The sequence below is a fragment of the Lepidochelys kempii genome, chromosome 2, assembly GCF_965140265.1.
Source record: "Lepidochelys kempii isolate rLepKem1 chromosome 2, rLepKem1.hap2, whole genome shotgun sequence".
NCBI lineage: Eukaryota > Metazoa > Chordata > Testudines > Cheloniidae > Lepidochelys > Lepidochelys kempii.
This window is the reverse complement of record NC_133257.1, coordinates 33,985,418-34,003,134: the sequence shown is the minus strand read 5'-3', so window position 1 is coordinate 34,003,134 and position 17,717 is coordinate 33,985,418. Positions and strand designations below refer to the sequence as shown.

The 17,717-nt window shown below is 39.0% G+C and overlaps 1 protein-coding gene across 2 annotated transcripts in view; it reads right to left on the bottom strand.

Annotated features, from left to right (window-relative positions):
* Positions 1-17,717, bottom strand: part of ANGPT1 (angiopoietin 1) — a 212,699-nt gene that overhangs the window by 48,787 nt on the left and 146,195 nt on the right. For both annotated transcript variants that reach the window (XM_073330323.1, XM_073330324.1), the window contains exons 6-7: positions 14,178-14,279; positions 1,094-1,260 (exon numbers count right to left, since the gene is read on the bottom strand). In XM_073330323.1, the coding sequence (XP_073186424.1) occupies positions 1,094-1,260; positions 14,178-14,279 (269 nt within the window). The remainder of the gene's footprint in view (positions 1-1,093; positions 1,261-14,177; positions 14,280-17,717) is intronic.

Here is a 17,717-nt window from a genome sequence, read left to right as displayed (position 1 = left end):
TTCAAATACCAGGGTTTAGGAGAGGAGCTTATATTACAGAGGAAGGAAACTGTGTGACAGAGCATGACAAATCACCTGTTGCTGAACACAGGAACTCCTAAGGTGCCCAGTATCTCACTGAATTTGCTAAGAAACAGTATACTAACTCTTCCATTGGTTGCTGAGGGTTAAGATACCATAACACTTAAGTACCAACATTCCCAGAGAAATAAAGATCTTGGCTTGGTCTGCAGACATTTTAGGCTTAGAAAAGATGTGAGGGATGGATATGAAATCATTGGGACCAGCACAGTCTAGATTAAGTTGTGCAGGCACAGCTGATTTTGGATATGCTAAAAAATGTGGTAAGTTTTAAATGGGTCTGTTGGATGGTGAAATCAGGATCTCATCTCAGTTTGGTTTCTCCCTTTCAGGAATACTGAAGCAAAATTGAAGCTTGAAGTCTTAGAAATAAATTACAAGAATGGACAGGGTCCTGGGAGCTATAGTCCTGCTTAGACAGACGGTGGAAAAGTCCACACTGTTAATACGAGTTGGAGAATGAGCCTTACAGACTAAGGGCCACACAAACTGGAACCTGAAAGGTCTGTTCACAGTGGTGGGCAATGAATGGTTGCCAATTTATTTAGAAGTTCAAATAACAAAACCTCAATGCCTTCCCCTCCCAGGAACCTCCAGAGTCCAGAAACCCCTAACTTTATCTTTGCAGACTCCTGGGGTAGAGGCAAGGGCCTAACACCTACCAACAGTAGACCCTCTCCCCAGAGTCCTCAAGGGGTGCTGGCTGGTTGTTCTCCTTAGCAAGATTTTCAGGATGGGGTAGTAGGCTACCAGATAAGGGCCATTGCTCACCAAATGCTAACAAATTTCAGAGTGTCCTGACCCTTGTGCCATACAGTTTGTTGTCACACGTAATACTTTTTCTCTCTCAATTTCTATCTCTGGAAAATTGCATTTTTGGTTTATATTTGTACTCTTAATTTAAAAGTTGGATGCAACTTAATACTACATTATTATCCTTTCACTTATTTCACTTGCAAACAGTGAACAAGATCTAATACCCAATGGCAACAGAACATCAATACGTGCTTACCTGTAATTCTGCTTTTCATTTCCTATATGAAATCTGTCATATTGTGAATATGCCCGATTTCCTTCCCAGTCCATTAACTCAATTCTTAGAGAATACTGCCGCTGACTGGTTATTGCAAAGATAAACTCATTTCCCAGCCAATGTTCACCAGATGGGCTACCAAAACCCTAGAAAAAAGTTGGTAAAATAACTGAATTTAATTATTTTTCTTAATGTTGGTGTAATATTTGTACTGTTATAAAATTATCATTACATTTTTCTTATATACTCTAAGGGCAAGTTAATTAACCTTCCTATGCCTCAGTTTGCCCATCTGTATAATGGATCTATTAATACATACCTTGCAAGGACATTATGTGGTTTAAAATTAGTTGATGTTTTCAGGTGCAAAATCACTTTAAAGGACAAAGTAGTATGTTATTTCCTTTGTCTACTACTGAAATATTAGACAACTATTATATGCTCTGCATCGGCCTCCACCTTGGGATCATTCAGACACTGAAGACGGCAGATATTTTGCAGCCCATTAAGTGGTGCCGTGGGACTACATGCACCTAAATTTGGCACTGGCTACCAATTAACTTGAGGTTGGAATTCATGCAGTTGCTTTGAATCTAAAAGCCTTCAATGGTTTGAGATCTAGATTGTCTCTTTTGCCATAACATATTGCTTCAACTAAGAACAGAGGAGCTCGAGCTGGAGCCTTCCCATATAAATGAAGGACAGGTGCTGGGCAGGATGTTCTCTGAGCTGGTCCTTGGTTTTGGTACTCACCCATATCACCCTTGGCCTACCAGAGTCCAGATTTGTTAACTTCTGAACCTAAATCACAGGCCATCTTTTCTCAGACTACTGAGGTGGGGTTAAGATGTGGGTTCAGGTGACTATATTCCTCAACAGTCCTTTTGTATTACTTTGTGTTTCAACCTAAAGGTCGATGCTCAGACCACAACATGTGGGGCTATAAATTTATTTTATAAATATGAAGAAATGACTAATAAATAAGAGGTGGTTGCGTGTGCTATTCACCTTCCATATATTCAGATTATCTTATTTCTTTCTAACTAAACTGAATAACCGTACAAAATATAGTAAAAGGGAGAATAAAATGAAGAGTATAGCTAATTTCCCCCAATGAATTGTGGTTTAAGTATTATGTGTAGTATTTCTGTGCCACATGTTACTCTGTTCTTTGATATTTGACACCATCCCATAAATAAAAAAGAAAAATAGAAAAAGAAAAAGAAATCTATCTGAATAGTTCAGCAGCTATTGGGGGGAGGGATCGCTCAGTCGTTTGAGCATTGGCCTGCTAAACCCAGGGTTGTGAGTTCAGTCCTTGAGGGAGCCATTGAGAGATCTGGGGCAAAAAAAAACTGGGGACTGATCCCGCTTTGAGCAGGGGGTTGGACTAGATGATCTCCTGAGGTCCCTTCCAACCCTGATATTCTGTGATTCTAAGCTTAAAAGGATTGAGATGGGGTCTAAAAGATATGTCAATGTTCTGGGAGTGCAGGGAGGGATTTCCGATTATTCCCAAACTGGATCACCTATCAATAATTACAGCATGTTATAAAACACTTTCAGCAACACTCACTTTCTTTTAAAATCTACCAGTACCCACTTGCTATTTGAGCAGAAGACTGAGCCAACTGGTATTATAGGCTAATTGAGACTGGCTCAGGAGTATCAGGAAGAAATTTGCTCAGGTTGAACCTTGGGATTCTGAACTCTTGCCTCAGTGGAGATCAAGTGAATCATGGGGATGAAGTGCTTAATCTTTAAGAAACAAAGTCGAGTAGTCTACAGTCAGTCTTACAGATGGAATAAGTGGAATGACATGGTGATCTTAAAGGAGACCATTCTCTCTCTCTCTCTCTCTCTCCTCTACCACCCCATATATCATCTCTCAGAAAGTCCTCCCCTTTAATCATTCCAAAATCTGTCTCTTTCCCACATTCCTCATTGCTTGCCTTGATTACTGTAATCTTCTACTTACTACTGCCCAACCTTCTGGCCTCTCTCCTCCCAATAATCAAGCCTGTCCTAAGTGCCTGTCCTTAACTACTGCTTCAACCACACTATTGGCACGTATATTTTACCAAATAAAATACAAGCTTCTTCCCCTTATTTGCATAATTGCATCCCCACCTATCTCTGTCATGTTCTCCTTTAGGTTGCTCTTAATCCTCTCTCCTTATTTCTCTTTCCTACCCTCCTTCTCACAGTCTTGGCTTTTTCCTTTCTAGCTCCTACACCTGGGACAATATCCCAGTTCTAGGAACTCAGGAGTTGCCATACAGAATCAGACTAGTGGTTCTTCTTCTTAGTGTCTTGTCTCAACAGTGGCCAGCACCACCTGCTTCAGAGGGAAGTGCAGTAAACTCTGCAATGCACAGTTATGGAGCAGCCTTCCCACAATCAATGTTTCTTTCTAACCCCACTAGTTAGTGATTGATTTATGCCTTGCAACATTAGGGTTTATCAAAAACATTTGTATTTTTGTTTCTTTGTTATCCTTGCTATTGTTCACTGAGCACACATTTTATCCTCCTTCTGAGCTCTCTTTGGAACAGACCTCTTCAGGAAATCCCTTCTCCCTTTTGCTCATAATTAATAACCATAAGGCATGATCTGTTCTGAACAGTTGCTCTATTTTGTAACTTATGTTTGTGTATCTTGTCTTATCTTATTTAGGTTGTAGCCTTTTCAGGACATGGAACATATCCCTTTTTTATATTCTGGATCTGTGTAAACTCAAGGCACCATAAAGTTGTTTCTTAATAATAATACAGTAGAACCTCAGAGTTATGAACACCAGAGTTACGAACTGACCGGTCAACCATACACCTCATTTGGAACTGGAAGTACCCAATCTTGCAGCAGCGGAGACACACACACACACACAAATATAGTACAGTACTGTGTAAAACCTAAACTACTAAAAGAATAAAGGGGAAGTTTAAAAAAAGGTTTGACAAGCTAAGGAAACTGTTTCTATGCTTGTCTCATTTAAATTAAGATGGTTAAATGAAGCATTTTCCTTCTGTTCTGTGTAGTAAAGCTTCAAAGCTGTATTAAGTCAATGTACTTTTGAAAGAACAGCCATAACATTTTGTTCAGAGTTACGAACATTTCAGAGTTAAGAACAACCTCCATTCCCAAGGTGTTCGAACGCTGAGGTTCTACTGTAATTCTTCACATTCACAGTAGGAAAGGATTTACACGTCCTTCTCTCCTCCCACGTTAGACATCAGATTGGAATGAAAATCTATTGCTCAGTGGTTTGCTCTCCTGACTGGAGGAAATTAAGTTGCAATAGAAGCTAATGGAAGGGCAAAAGAAGAAAAAAGAGAAGAAAGAGGTGGTCGTATTAGTTTTCAGAAGCTGAATCCTATTAGAAAGACATATAGTAACGTATTACCGAAAGTTAGATTAGAAATCTCAGGATCATTTAAATGATCAGGTGTGTTACTGAGCCTGACCTGCCTAATATTTTTGATCTATTAGAGAAGGTCTTCTTGAAGCCATGCTGAATAGGATATGTTCACTTCATACAAGACATTTCTCTCAGTAATTTAAATAATCCATAAATCCTAACTAATTAAACCATCATAATAAATACTGGGTGTGATGGATGGGGTTTTCTTGGGAATTAAACTGTCTGCTGTTTTGCATTTCTTTTGTACAGCAAAGCATTACACAGCTAGGGACACAAATAGAAGTCAAAGATTCCCTTCGGAAGCATGACATGCATATGGCTAAAGATGTAGGTTTAGAAATCTTGCATGGCGCATTTGAAAACCTAGAGCTTTGGTGCGTGGAGCAAAAATGTGGTATTGCCAAGTCCAAGCATTTAAAAACCACAAGTCAGGCCCCCAAAACCGTGGGATTGGCCTAAAAATCACAAGACTTTAACTAAATAGTAAATGTCAGATTCTTTTTATTTGCCTACTAAGTTCTGAGTTTTCAGAGTGCACTCAGGTCACATTTTCTAGTTATTCTCTGCAATCATGAGAAATTATTACTTATTTTTTTAGATGAAAACTGAGACTCACCTAATAAAATAACTCCAGGGAATGTGGAAACACACCAAAAATCATGTGAGTTGGCAACACTGCAAGTTGCTGTGAAATATAGAGTAACAATAGTACTTGAATTGCTCTTTACCATTTTAAGTGCCGATGAGCCATCTAATTGATTGAAGTATAAACATTACTTATCCATATAAATTAACATAGAGATCTTTAAGTCACAGATATAGGTTAGAAATTTGGCAGTGCCCACCTGTCCCACACCGTTGTTTGTTATTTCAGCATCAGTGAATCTGTATTTCTGGTGCTGAAATGTCACGTATGGAAGCTTTACATGTGAGAAAAGATTGTATTTTAGGAAAAGTTACTCCCAGTTCAGTGAAAGAAAAGGGCTCATGAGTAAGTGCCAGTGAGTTTATGTTTGTCTCTATAGCATAGAAATGACATGATGTAATACTCCCTGTAATTATTTGCACACCATTGCATACATTTGATTAAAAAAATGTTTGTGACTACTGTCCTATATCAAAGCAAATACTATAGATTCTGATATACTGCACAACTGCTTTGTAAAAAGCAATAATAGTAATAATCGTAATAATAATCATAATAATTCACTGCACCATTGATCCATAAAGCAATTTTACTAGGAATCAGAGGCGATATTATAATATTTTATAATATTTACACCAGTTAACAAATACCACCCAAGGTCTGCCTTGCTTCACCTCTGAGTGCACTGTGATTACCAGAGTCAAAATAACAAAAGCAGTCAGGAGTACAAAGAAACTGAATTCAAGACAACTTTTAAAAGTGACCTTCAGAATTCACAAAGTTGACGTTTATTCAAAAATAATAAGTATGGTGCAAAAGAGTTTTATTAGCTTTGGCAAAATCTGTAGGCGTATTCTACTTGAATCATGTTACTCCAAGTTCGTTAAACAATTATCTCTCTTACTTTATTTATTTTGTCTGATAATGCTCATAGGAAGCTTTGACTTTTTATAGACAAAACAAAAATTGAAACCAGACACAGTCAGTATATCCTGTGGGTTCATCTCCTGTCAGACAACTCACTGAAGAAAACATCTAATAATTCAGTGTTTTACAGCGGGGATGTCTTCCCAGAAGCCATAAAGAATAATCAGCTCCGGTGCCTTAGCTGAGAATACAGAATGGACTTTGAATGTTTGTGAAAATTATTTTAGGATAAGGTCAGTAGACTTCTCCATTTCCAACACATTGGGTTATGCACAACGTTCTTCTGATTGAAAATTAAGTTCTGGTCTGTAGTTGTATCTTTAATGTCCTTCACAGCACCAAAGATAAGATATTTTGATAAAACAGTTTGTTAAAGTAATACTGTGATATATTTTTTTGGGTGTTCAGAGTTAAACATTGTAATTTACCTTCTAGAATGACTAAAATGAGACTGGAAAGTCAGTTTCATCTCGCAAAAAGAAAAGGAGTACTTGTGGCACCTTAGAGACTAACCAATTTATTTGAGCATAAGCTTTCGTGAGCTACAGCTCACTTCATCGGATGCATACTGTGGAAAGTTTCATCTCGCAGTGCAGAACTGAATACCACGAGTTAAGCCCGGGGGTTTGAACCCTGGGGGCCCACACTCTTGGTCACGTGTGCAGCATTTGCTAAGTAGCAACAACTTTTTATTTTAAGTGGATTAATCAAAACTTAAAGTCCCCACTTCCCATACAAAGCCTGGGAAAACAAAATTTATGCAGGGGTCATAAGGACAGAAATCCAGATTTGAAGTACAGATCTTCAACAACTGCTACTTTTGCCTAGTTGGAATATTAGCCGCTGACCCTCCGAGATCCCTATGTGACATCTACTGACCCTTCCCCAGGCCTGCATTAAATGCTACCTTCCATACTGCTTAACTGGAATAGACACAGAGCTCACTTCCTACAGAAGACTACTCTGTTCATACCCTTTCCCAGATACTACTGGATTTCTGTAGAAGGGAGAGCTCTGTATGGGCTCTCTGTCAGTGTGCGTGGAGTGTGAAAAAAAGGCAAACTGGGCTTGTTACTTTGTTGTCAGAAAATAGTTTAGTTGTAAAATAACATTATGATCTGTTGTTTAACTTTTTTTTAAACCAACCAAAAAGTAATCCAATCAATATCTGCAGTGCTCCAGTGAAGAGTGGGAGCTACAGTAAGGTGAGGTATGAATCATTATGTCATTAAACAAAATTTATTAGATGCATAACATGTAAGGAATACATAATAGTTTGCTTTATTCAACAGCTAACCTTTTTTTGTATAAATGAACTTTTCCTGTTCTTTCTGATTTGAAAAGACCACCACATGGGTGTTGTGAACATACATTAATAGTGTCATATTGAAATATTGTAGGCAAAGTAGACACATGAATATATAGCCACATATCAACACAATTCCTGAAACAGATGTTATCCAGTAAAATTTGTGCAGGGAGGACAGTGCTAGATAGGATTTTAAAGCATAATTAAAGCATGACTGAATTCAAACAAAAGAATATATTTAACTTTCCATTCAGTAGCAAAAATATACTATAAATTAAGGAAACAAATGTATTTTGCTTCCAGTGTGGCAGAAATCTCCCTTGGTACTTGATTCAAAAGATATGAATCTGTGATATCTGCCAGCTAGGGGGCTTTGGGCCTGATCCAAAGCCTAGTGAAGTCAAATAGGCTTTGAATCTGTCCTTTAGCTCAAGCTATAAAAAGTTATACTTTAATTCCAGCGGTCCCAGGTTCAAATTCTGGTGATAACTAAGTTAACAATCACCATACAAAGCATCATATTAATACATATCCACCATAACTCTCATCCACTTACTTTCATACCATACCTACTATCACTGGGCACTACAAATCCTACTAGATTCTCTCCTGAGGACGAGAAATGAGAACATGCGAACATGCTTTCTCTTTCTATAACACCCACTGAATGCGACAAGTATCTGAGTAATCATTTCAGTTAAAAAGACAAATGTTTATTTAGTAAAGTGGTATGTCACACAATTCTTTATCAAGGAGGGGTTGATTTCCATAAAAGGCTATGCTCAGAGAATATCTGATCCACATTCCAGGAACTAAAACTCATTTCCTAAAACCCAAGTTTTTTAGTAAATACTTGAAAGAAGTGGATCACTTCTACGTCTTATACCCCACTTGCTGAACATAAATAAATTTTCCAACACAAAAGCGATTTATAATGCCTCCAGCATGAGAAATTTGAGCACATATATTAATATACTACTTATAAAGTTGCAGCATACTGTTTTCCCCTCATTTATCCTTAGCTCACTACATCATCTTATTGATTTTAACATAGTTTGCAAAAACCCTGCCTCATTTGCTTCAAGTACAGAACCAAGACTGTTCTGCCCCCACATCCCAGTCTCATCTCTGCAAGAACCTCCCCTTCCCTCAGACTCCAATCTCACCCTCAAACTCCTTACTTTGCAGGCAGGATGCAGGCTAAATCACTCAAGTGCTGCTAGCCTTTCAATGCCCTTCCCACAAATCCTCCACAAAGGACAGACAAGTTCTCCCATAATTTATTAGGAAAACAGTTCCAGCCGTCTCAGCACATAGACCAATGGGCTAAGCCTCCAGACATATGCAGATGAGAGCAGAAACGGTGAGGACACAGCAAAGTGGGTATGGCTTTGCCGTGGGAATGCTCGCCCCTGGCTTGGCTAACCTGGGTGCTGAGACCTGGATGCCAGGTTAACTGTGCAATGTAGATTTAGCTTCAGTGTCTCCTCAAGTGGCACTTCCCCAGTCACTTCCCCCTTCTCCAAATCCTTCCATCTTCTTTCTCCTCTTCTCAAATTCCCTTCACAGTGGCCTCCCTGTGCCTGGTGGTTCCCACGTGTCCTGGACAAGCCCCTACTGCTCTGCAGACTTTCAGAGCCTACAGGGCTGGGGTTCAGTCTGGGAAGGACCCAAGCCAGATGTAGGTAGGAGCCACAGCTATATCAGACTGGGCCCCTGCTGGTAGGAAGTGTCAATTGCAACTTTTCTTTGTTAGCTAAATAGAATTGGCAATGGCAGCCTCAGACTGTCCTTCCTGCTGGACCATCACAGCCAGCCAAAATTCGGCAGGAGGATGGCTGTGTTGTCCTATCCCAGGCTGCAAGTTGTCCCTCTCAGCTATAATAATGCCAATGCTGGCCATATTATAGGAGAAGTGCAATATCACAATTGTAAAATGCAGAGTTTTTGAGTATTGCTTGAGAATACTGCAGTGTATCTTTATAAGGGACACAAGAGCAGGGAGGGCTGTTGTGCAGGGCAGATGTGCCCTCCTTGTGACTGTGGCACCAGTCGATATACCCAGATCTGGGGATTATATTTGGGCACACATGCATAAAATTTTGTCAACTATTTGCATCTTTTGGATGTACCTGCTACTTCCTCTAGCTCATTTTTTGGGGAAAGAGAGAAAATATAGTAACTCAAACCAAATCAAATGGAAAAATCTCTGATTTTCATAAAATGGTAAGGTTAACGGATGGCTGTAAAGTTCATTCTCCAGCTGTCCTGTAGGTGTGTGTGTGTCTGTGTCCCATACACAAAGTATATTAGGCTCTCTAACTTCAGACTCCTATCAGAATTAAGGGTCTGATCCTGCAAAGTGCTGAGTGCAACTCCCATTGACATCAACAGCATCAGCCTGTGACTCCATAATAACAGTTACTCCTGGTGTAGACAAAGCTTCCTGGACTTCCGTATAGCCTAAGACATCAGCCTCTGACTAGCCTAGGCTATGACTAGCCTCTGACTAGCCTACCTGAGGGGCTGCCTCTCTCCTGGCCAAACTGGAACATTTGTAGTCAATACTGGCATCAAGCTAGATCACCCTCATTATAAAAAAGAGGGGGCTGCTGGGGTGTCTTCTCCATGAAGGCTCAAGAACTCTGGAAATTGCTCTGCCCCCCGGGTATGAAATAGGCAGAAATGAGTGACTTTCCAGGCATGCTACAAAACACATTTGTTTGACAGGGCTTTGGGAGAAGGCTGAGGATGTGATCTGTGAACCTGGAAGGAGGTGGAAAGAAGCTCTTTGTAGATGGCAGGCCAGCAAATTCCTATTAAAACAGCCATACTGGGTCAGACCAATGGTCCATCTAGCCCAGCTTCTGACAGTGGCCAATTCCAGATACTTCAGAAGGAATGAACACAACCGGGCAATTTTGAAGGGTCCATCCCCTGTTGTCCAGTATCAACTTCTAGTAATTGAAGGTTTTGGGGCACCCAGGGCATGGGGTTGTGTCCCTGACCATTGTGGCTAATAGCCATTGATAGACCTGTCCTCCGTGAACTTATCTAATTCTTTTTTTAACCCAATTTTTTGGCCTTCACAACATCCCATGACAACAAGTTCCACAGGTTGACAGTGCATTGTGTGAAGAAGTACTTCCTTTTGTTTGTTTTAAACCTGCAGCCTATTAATTTCATTCTTAGTTCTTATGTTATGTGAAGGGGTAAACAACGCTTTCCTATTCAGTTTTTCCACACCATTTGTAATGTTATGACCTCTATCATATTCCCCCTCAGTTGTCTCTTTTCTAAGCTGAACAGTTCTAGTCTTTTAAATCTCTCCTCATATGGAAGCCGTTTCATATCCCTAATTATTTTTCTTGCCCTTTTCTGAACCTTTTCCAATTCCAATATATCTTTTTTGAGATGGGCTGACGAGAACAGCATGCTCGTGTGAGCCTCCTCCAAGCACTTAGGGCAGTGGCAATGAGAGTCACAATCAGGCATTGCCTTACAACAGAAGTAGCAGAATTTGAAACCCAGAGAGCGTGGCATATCTCCAGTACCGGTACCCTGACTGGGTGCCAGACCCACACAAAAACAACAGTACACATTTTTACCTCTCTGCATTGTGAAAACTGAACATAAGAACAGCCATACTGGGTCAGATCAAAGGTCCGTCTAGCCCAGTATCCTGTCTTCTGACAGTGGCCAGTGCCAGGTGTCTCAGAGGGAATGAACAGAACAAGTAATCACCAAGTGATCCATCCTCTTTCACCCGTTCCCCACTTCTGGCAAACAACTGATGAATTATCCATACTGTTTGTATCCTATCTTTTAGCTAGTTACTGATCCATGAAAGGACCTTCCCTCTTATTCCACAGCTGCTTACTTTTCTTATGAGCTTTTGGTGGGGACATTCTCAAAGGCCTTCTCCAAGTCCAATACACTATACTGACTAGGACACCCTTGTCCCTATGCTTGTGGACGCCCTCAAAGAATTCTAATATATTGGTGAGGCATGATTTTCCTTTACAAAAGCTGTGTTGACTCTTCCCCAACAAATTGTGTTCATCTATGTGTCTGATAATTCTGTTCTTTATTACAGTTTCACCCAATTTGTTGTTACTAAAGTTAGGTTTACCAAAGTGTAATTGCCAGGATTGCCTCTGGAGCCTTTTTCAAAAATCGGCATTACATTGGCTATCCTCCAGTCATCTGGTACAGAGGCTGATTTAAGCAATAGGTTACAAACCACAGTTAGAGCGGAAAAGAGTCCTGTGGCACCTTATAGACTAACAGACGTATTGAAGCATAAGCTTTCATGGGTGAATACCCTCTTCGTTGAATGCATGTCCGAAGTGGGTCTTCACCCACAAAAGCTTATGCTCCAATACGTCTGTTAGTCTATATGGTGCCACAGGACTCTTTGCCGCTTTTACAGATCCAGACTAACATGGCTACCCCTCTGATACTTGATACCACAGTTAGTAGTTCTGCAGTTTCATACATGAGTTCCTTCAGAACTCTTGTGTGAATACCATCTGGTCCTACTGTCATATTACTGCTTAATTTATCAATTTGTTCCAAAACCTCCTGTATTGACACCTCAATATGGGACAGTTCCCTCAATTTGTCACCTAAAAAGAATGGCTTGGGTTTGGCGATCTCCCCTGCATTCTTTGCAGTGAAGACTAATGCAAAGAATGCATTTAGATTCTTCACAAGGACCCTCATCAAAGACTCTTAAGCAAAGTAAGCTGTCATGGGATAAGAGGGAAGGTCCTCTAATGGACTGGTTAAAAGATAGGAAACAAATGGTAGGAATAAATGGGCAGTTTTCAGAATGGAGAGAGGTAAATAGTGGTGTCCCACTGGGGTCTGTACTGGGACCAATTCTATTCAACATATTCATAAAAGATCTGGGAAAAGGGGTAAACAAAAAGGTGGCAAAATTTGCAGATGATACAAAACTACTCAAGATAGTTAAGTCCCAAGCAGACTGCAAAGAGCTACAAAAGAATCTCACAAAACCGGATGCCTAGGCAACAAAATGGCAGATGAAATTCAATGTTGATAAATGCAAAGTTATGCACACTGGAAAACATAATCCCAACTATACATATAAAATGATGGAGTCTAAATTAGTTGTTACCACTCAAGAAAGAGATCTTGGAGTCATCGTAGCTACTTCTCTGAAAACATCCACTCAATGTGCAGCAGCAGTCAAAAAAGGTAATAAAATATTAGGAATAATTAAGAAAGGGATAGATAATGAGACAGAAAATATCATATTGCCTCTATATAAATCCATGGTATGCCCACATCTTGAATACTGTGTGCAGATGTGGTCATCCCATCTCAAAAAAGATATATTGGAATTGGAAAAGGTTCAGAAAAGGGCAACAAAAATGATTAGGGGTATGGAACAGCTGCCATATGAGGAGAGATTAATGAGACCGGGACTTTTCAGATTGGAAAAAAGATGACTCAGGGGGCAGGGGGAATATGATTGTGGTCTATAAAATCATGACTGGTGTGGTGAAAGTAAATAAGGAAGTGTTATTTGCTCCTTCTCATAACACAAAATTAGGGGTCACCAAATTAAATTAATAGGTAGCCGGTTTAAAAAAAACAAAAAGGAAGTATTTTTTTCACAGAATGCACAGTCAACCTGTGGAACTCCTTGCCAGAGGATGTTGTGAAGGCCAAGACTATAACAGGGTTCAAAAAAGAGCTAAATAACTTCATGGAGGATAGATCCATCAATGGCTATTAGCCAGGATGGTGTCTCTAGGCTCTGTTTGTGAGAAGCTGGAAATGGGTGACGGGATGGATCGGTTGATACCTATCTGTGCTGTTCTTTTCCTCTGGGGCACCTGGGATTGGCCATTGTCAAAAGACAGAATACTGGGCTAGATGGACCTTTGGTCTGACCCAGTATGGCTGTTCTTATGTTCACAATGGTCTTGTTTCCCTTAAGTGCTCTGTCAATACTTTGATCATCCAGTGGCCCCACTTAATTTTTTGCTCTGAGTTTTTGTGTCTTGTGTTGCTCTTTTCTTTCTTGGCCTGCCTTCTTATACTTTTATACTTGGTTTGCTGGAGTTTATGCTCCTTTCTATTTTCTTCACTAGGATTTGACTTCCGATTTTTAAAGGGTGACTTTTTGCCTTTAACTGCCTCTTTTAGTCTTCTGTTTAGCCATGGTAGCATTTTTTAATGATCCTCTTACTGTTTTTTTTTTTTTTTAAATTTCGGGTAAACATTTAGTTTGAGCCTCTATTAAGGTGTTTCTAAATAGTCTCCATGCAGTTTTCAGGAATTTCAGCCTTGTGACTGTTCCTTTTAATGACCTTCCTCATTTTAGTATAGTTCCCCTTTTTGAAGTTAAAATACTACTTTGGTAGGTTTCTTTGTCGTTTCCCTCTCTCACGGATGTTAAATTTAATTACAATGTGGTTGCTATTATCAGGCAGTTCAGCTCACCTCTTGGACCAGATCCTGTGCTCCACTTAGGACTAAATGAAGATTGCCTCTCCCCTTGAGGGTTCCAGGACAAGCTGCTCCAAGAAGAAGTCATTTAGTGTGTCTAGAAATTTTCTCTCTGTATCCTGTCCTGAGGTTACATTTACTGAGTCAATATACCTGATTACTTAATGCTGCCAGGGTTATACTGTAATTTTAATTGAGTGTTAGTGCACGGAGAGCTTAAAATCTAATGGTTCAAGGGATTACTTTTCTAACTTTACTGTAAATTCTTCACCCTTACCATTTTGTATTCTTTCCAGTTTTTTTGAAAATCCAGACTCCCATCTTCTCGGTGTTGTATAACTGTCCATCCTCCTCCTGTGATCTCCATATTACAAAAGACCTAGGTAATAATGAAAATAACGATACTAGTTTCAAAATTATGTCCACTCAGAAAAAGACAACTTTCCTTAATAGTCTTCCAACATTAGTACTTTTTCAGTTGATCAAGTATTACCTAGTGCTTGTAGCACAATGTTACACAGGATAGGAAGAAATTATCATAAATTCTTGCCGGAAAATGAGATACAGTGAAGCCAAAATGTAGAAAAGATGATACATTATTTATAGGGGCTTGTATTTCTTATTTAAATCCGGGTTGTACCCACAATGTACCGGGCAGTATCCCAACACAGATAGTGACATAATCATTGCCCCAAAGAGTTTGCAATCTAAGAAGACAAGCAACATATAAAAGGTATAGATAAAGTGGAGAAATTACGAATGGGGCCATGTGGGACTATCCCTGGAGAGTGTATGACCAGTACTGAAATTGCAGACCAGCTCCTACTATGATTTCACAATAAAGCTCTCATTAAGTTCCGTATTTACATATAGATAGCAATGTGGTCCTTAAATATAACAAGACAATGCACATAATAATCACAACAGATATTTTATGTTTTATGTGTATACAGTAGTGCTTATAAATGACACAACTTTCACAAAGAATGCATCCTATTGTGCAGCCTATCATTTTTCTTGGGATACTGCAAGGAAAGGTTAAAACTGTCATTTATTATTATTTCTTCTTTTCTGTTCCATCATTTTAGCACTATTACTTGAAGCAATTTCCTCATTATTTTCATTAGCAGATACATTTTCCCTATTGGCACTGTGATTGTTCCAGGCTTTCATTTCTGTGCTTTTTAATAAAGCTACATTTGCCTTTGAAATAAGGTGTGCATTTATACCGAGAGTTGAAGAATTCTGATCAATCAGCCTAGTATTTTGTGATCACATCCATCATCATGGACAATGTTGGCCAGTAATTTAATGTTTTTCTTTGCTCTATCAATTGATGGTCATTATCCACTTCCTTTAAATAAAAATTCTTATACATCAGTCAACAAAAGAACAATAGTTCATCCTCCGACAAATCAGTTCCATGCTTTTCACTCTAAGATTTATTGTTCATGTTGATGCTCTGTGATTGCTTCATTGTTTGAATTGCTAGGTCCCCTTGCACATGTAGGAGGAAAGGAGAATGTTGACCACTGCAGACACGTAAACCAGATTCAGAATAACAATTAAAGAAACATGATTTGTTAGACAAACATTTTGGCTCTAGTCCTCCTTCAGCAAAGACACTGCAAGTCAAGCCATTTATCTACAGGATTTAGTTTTCTTAGTCTTAGTCTGATTTTCAGTGAACATTTCTAACTGATGGATGTACCTTATTTAAAATTCAAGTCTAGAACCCAGGAATCCAGTGTTCATTTTTCTAACGAATTAAGCCCTTCTCATGTCTTGAGTGTTAATATTTTAATATGGAAAAGGAACATAATATAAAATTTTCCTGTAATAAAAAGCCTTATAAAACAAGTTTTCATGTTCTTTGAGAGGTGTAGCAAATTACAGCACCTAATTATGCATTAGCCAGCATTGCGTGGTCTGGCACTTTCCATGGCGGTGGATGTGAACACCTGCCATACTAAAAGGAGTATCAAGTTGATTATCAATATTAGCTTCGCATAATTCTAGCCAAAAAAAGCCTTGAACTGGCTCCTGTCCCAGATAAGGTCAAGACATTCAGCCATTAAACACCTTTTAACATGTTTTGAGGTTTAATCCTGAACAAAAAAGAGGTGATAATTTTAATAGCTATTTTTATGCATCTGTGGGTGCTGGATTTCTTATGATGAGTGGTGGGTGGTGGACTTTATTATTTTTCTGCGGATTCAGATGAAGAGGACTCCAAATGCACTAAGTATTTGCCTCTGTTTAGACGCATGGATGAAAAAAACTACTAATTCATAACACACATCCGTTTAATTAGACTCATTTTAGATTTATGGATTAAACAAATTTTTAGCATTAAAACAGCCTTTTGGAGACAAACACAGATTTTTTTTAAAAAAGATGATAATATACTCCTGTCCTTAAATGTGTTTATGAAGAATAAGAACATAAGAATGGCCATACTGGGTCAGACCAATGGTTCATCTAGCCCAGTGTCTTGTCTTCCGACAGTGGCCAGTGCCAGGTGCTTCAGAGGGAATGAACAGGACAGGTAATCATCAAGTGATCCATCCTCTGTCGTCCATTCCCAGCTTCTGGCAAACAGGCTAGGAGACCATCCCCGCTCATCTCATCTAATAGTCTTTGATGGACCTATCCTCCATGATTTTATCTAGTTCTTTTTTGAACCCTGTTATAGTCTTGGCCTTCGCAACATTCTCTGGCAAAGAGTTCCACAGGTTGACTGTGTGTTGTGGGAAGAAGTACTTCCTTTTGTTTGTTTTCAACCCCTTGCCTATTAATTTCATTTGGTAACTCCTCGCTCTTGTGTTATGTTAAGGAGCAAATAACACTTCCTTATTTACTTTCTCCACACCAGTTGATTTTATGGATCTCTATAATATCCTTCCTTAGTCATCTCTTTCCAGGCTGAAAAATCCCAGTCTTATTAATCTTATTAATCTGTTCCATACCCTTAATCATTTCATTGCCCATTTCTGTACTTTTTTCAATTCCCATATATCTTTTTTGAGATGGGTGACCACAGCTGCACACAGTATTCAAGATGTGGGTGTACCATAGATTTATATTGAGGCAGTATGATATTTTCTGTCTTATTATCTATCCCTTTCTTAATGATTCCTAAAATTGTTAGATTTTTTGGACTGCTGCTGCACACTGAGTGGATGTTTTCAGAGATGTTTTCCGCAATGACTCCAAGATCTTTTTCTTGAGTGGTAACAGCTAATTTAGACCCCATCATTTTATATGTATAGTTGGGATTATGTTTTCTAGTGTGCACTACTTTGCATTTATCAACATTGAATTTCATCTGCCATTTTTGTAGCCCAGTCACCCAGTTTTGTAAGATCCTTTTGTAACTCTTTGCAGTCTGCTTGGGACTTAACTATCTTGAGTAGTTTTATATCATCTGCAATTTTTGCCACATTTTTGTTTACGCCTTTTCCCACATCATTTATGAATACGTTGAATAGGACTGGTCCTAGTACTGACCCCAGTGGGACACCACTATTTACCTCTCTCCATTCTGAAAACTTATCATTTATTTCTACCCTTTGTTTCCTATATATTAACCAGTTACTGGTCCATGAGATAGATGAGAACCATCTATCAACTAAAACACTTCACGGCTCCAATACAGTGCCCACTAAAATCAGTGACTTCAGTGGCCATCGGATCAGGAACTAAAATAGTATGGTATAAAGAATAACTAAGTAGCCTCAATAATTTAAAAGTAAGCAGTTTAAATGTATAATATTATGCACAACTCAGAATAAAGACTTAGAATACTGTTGCACTT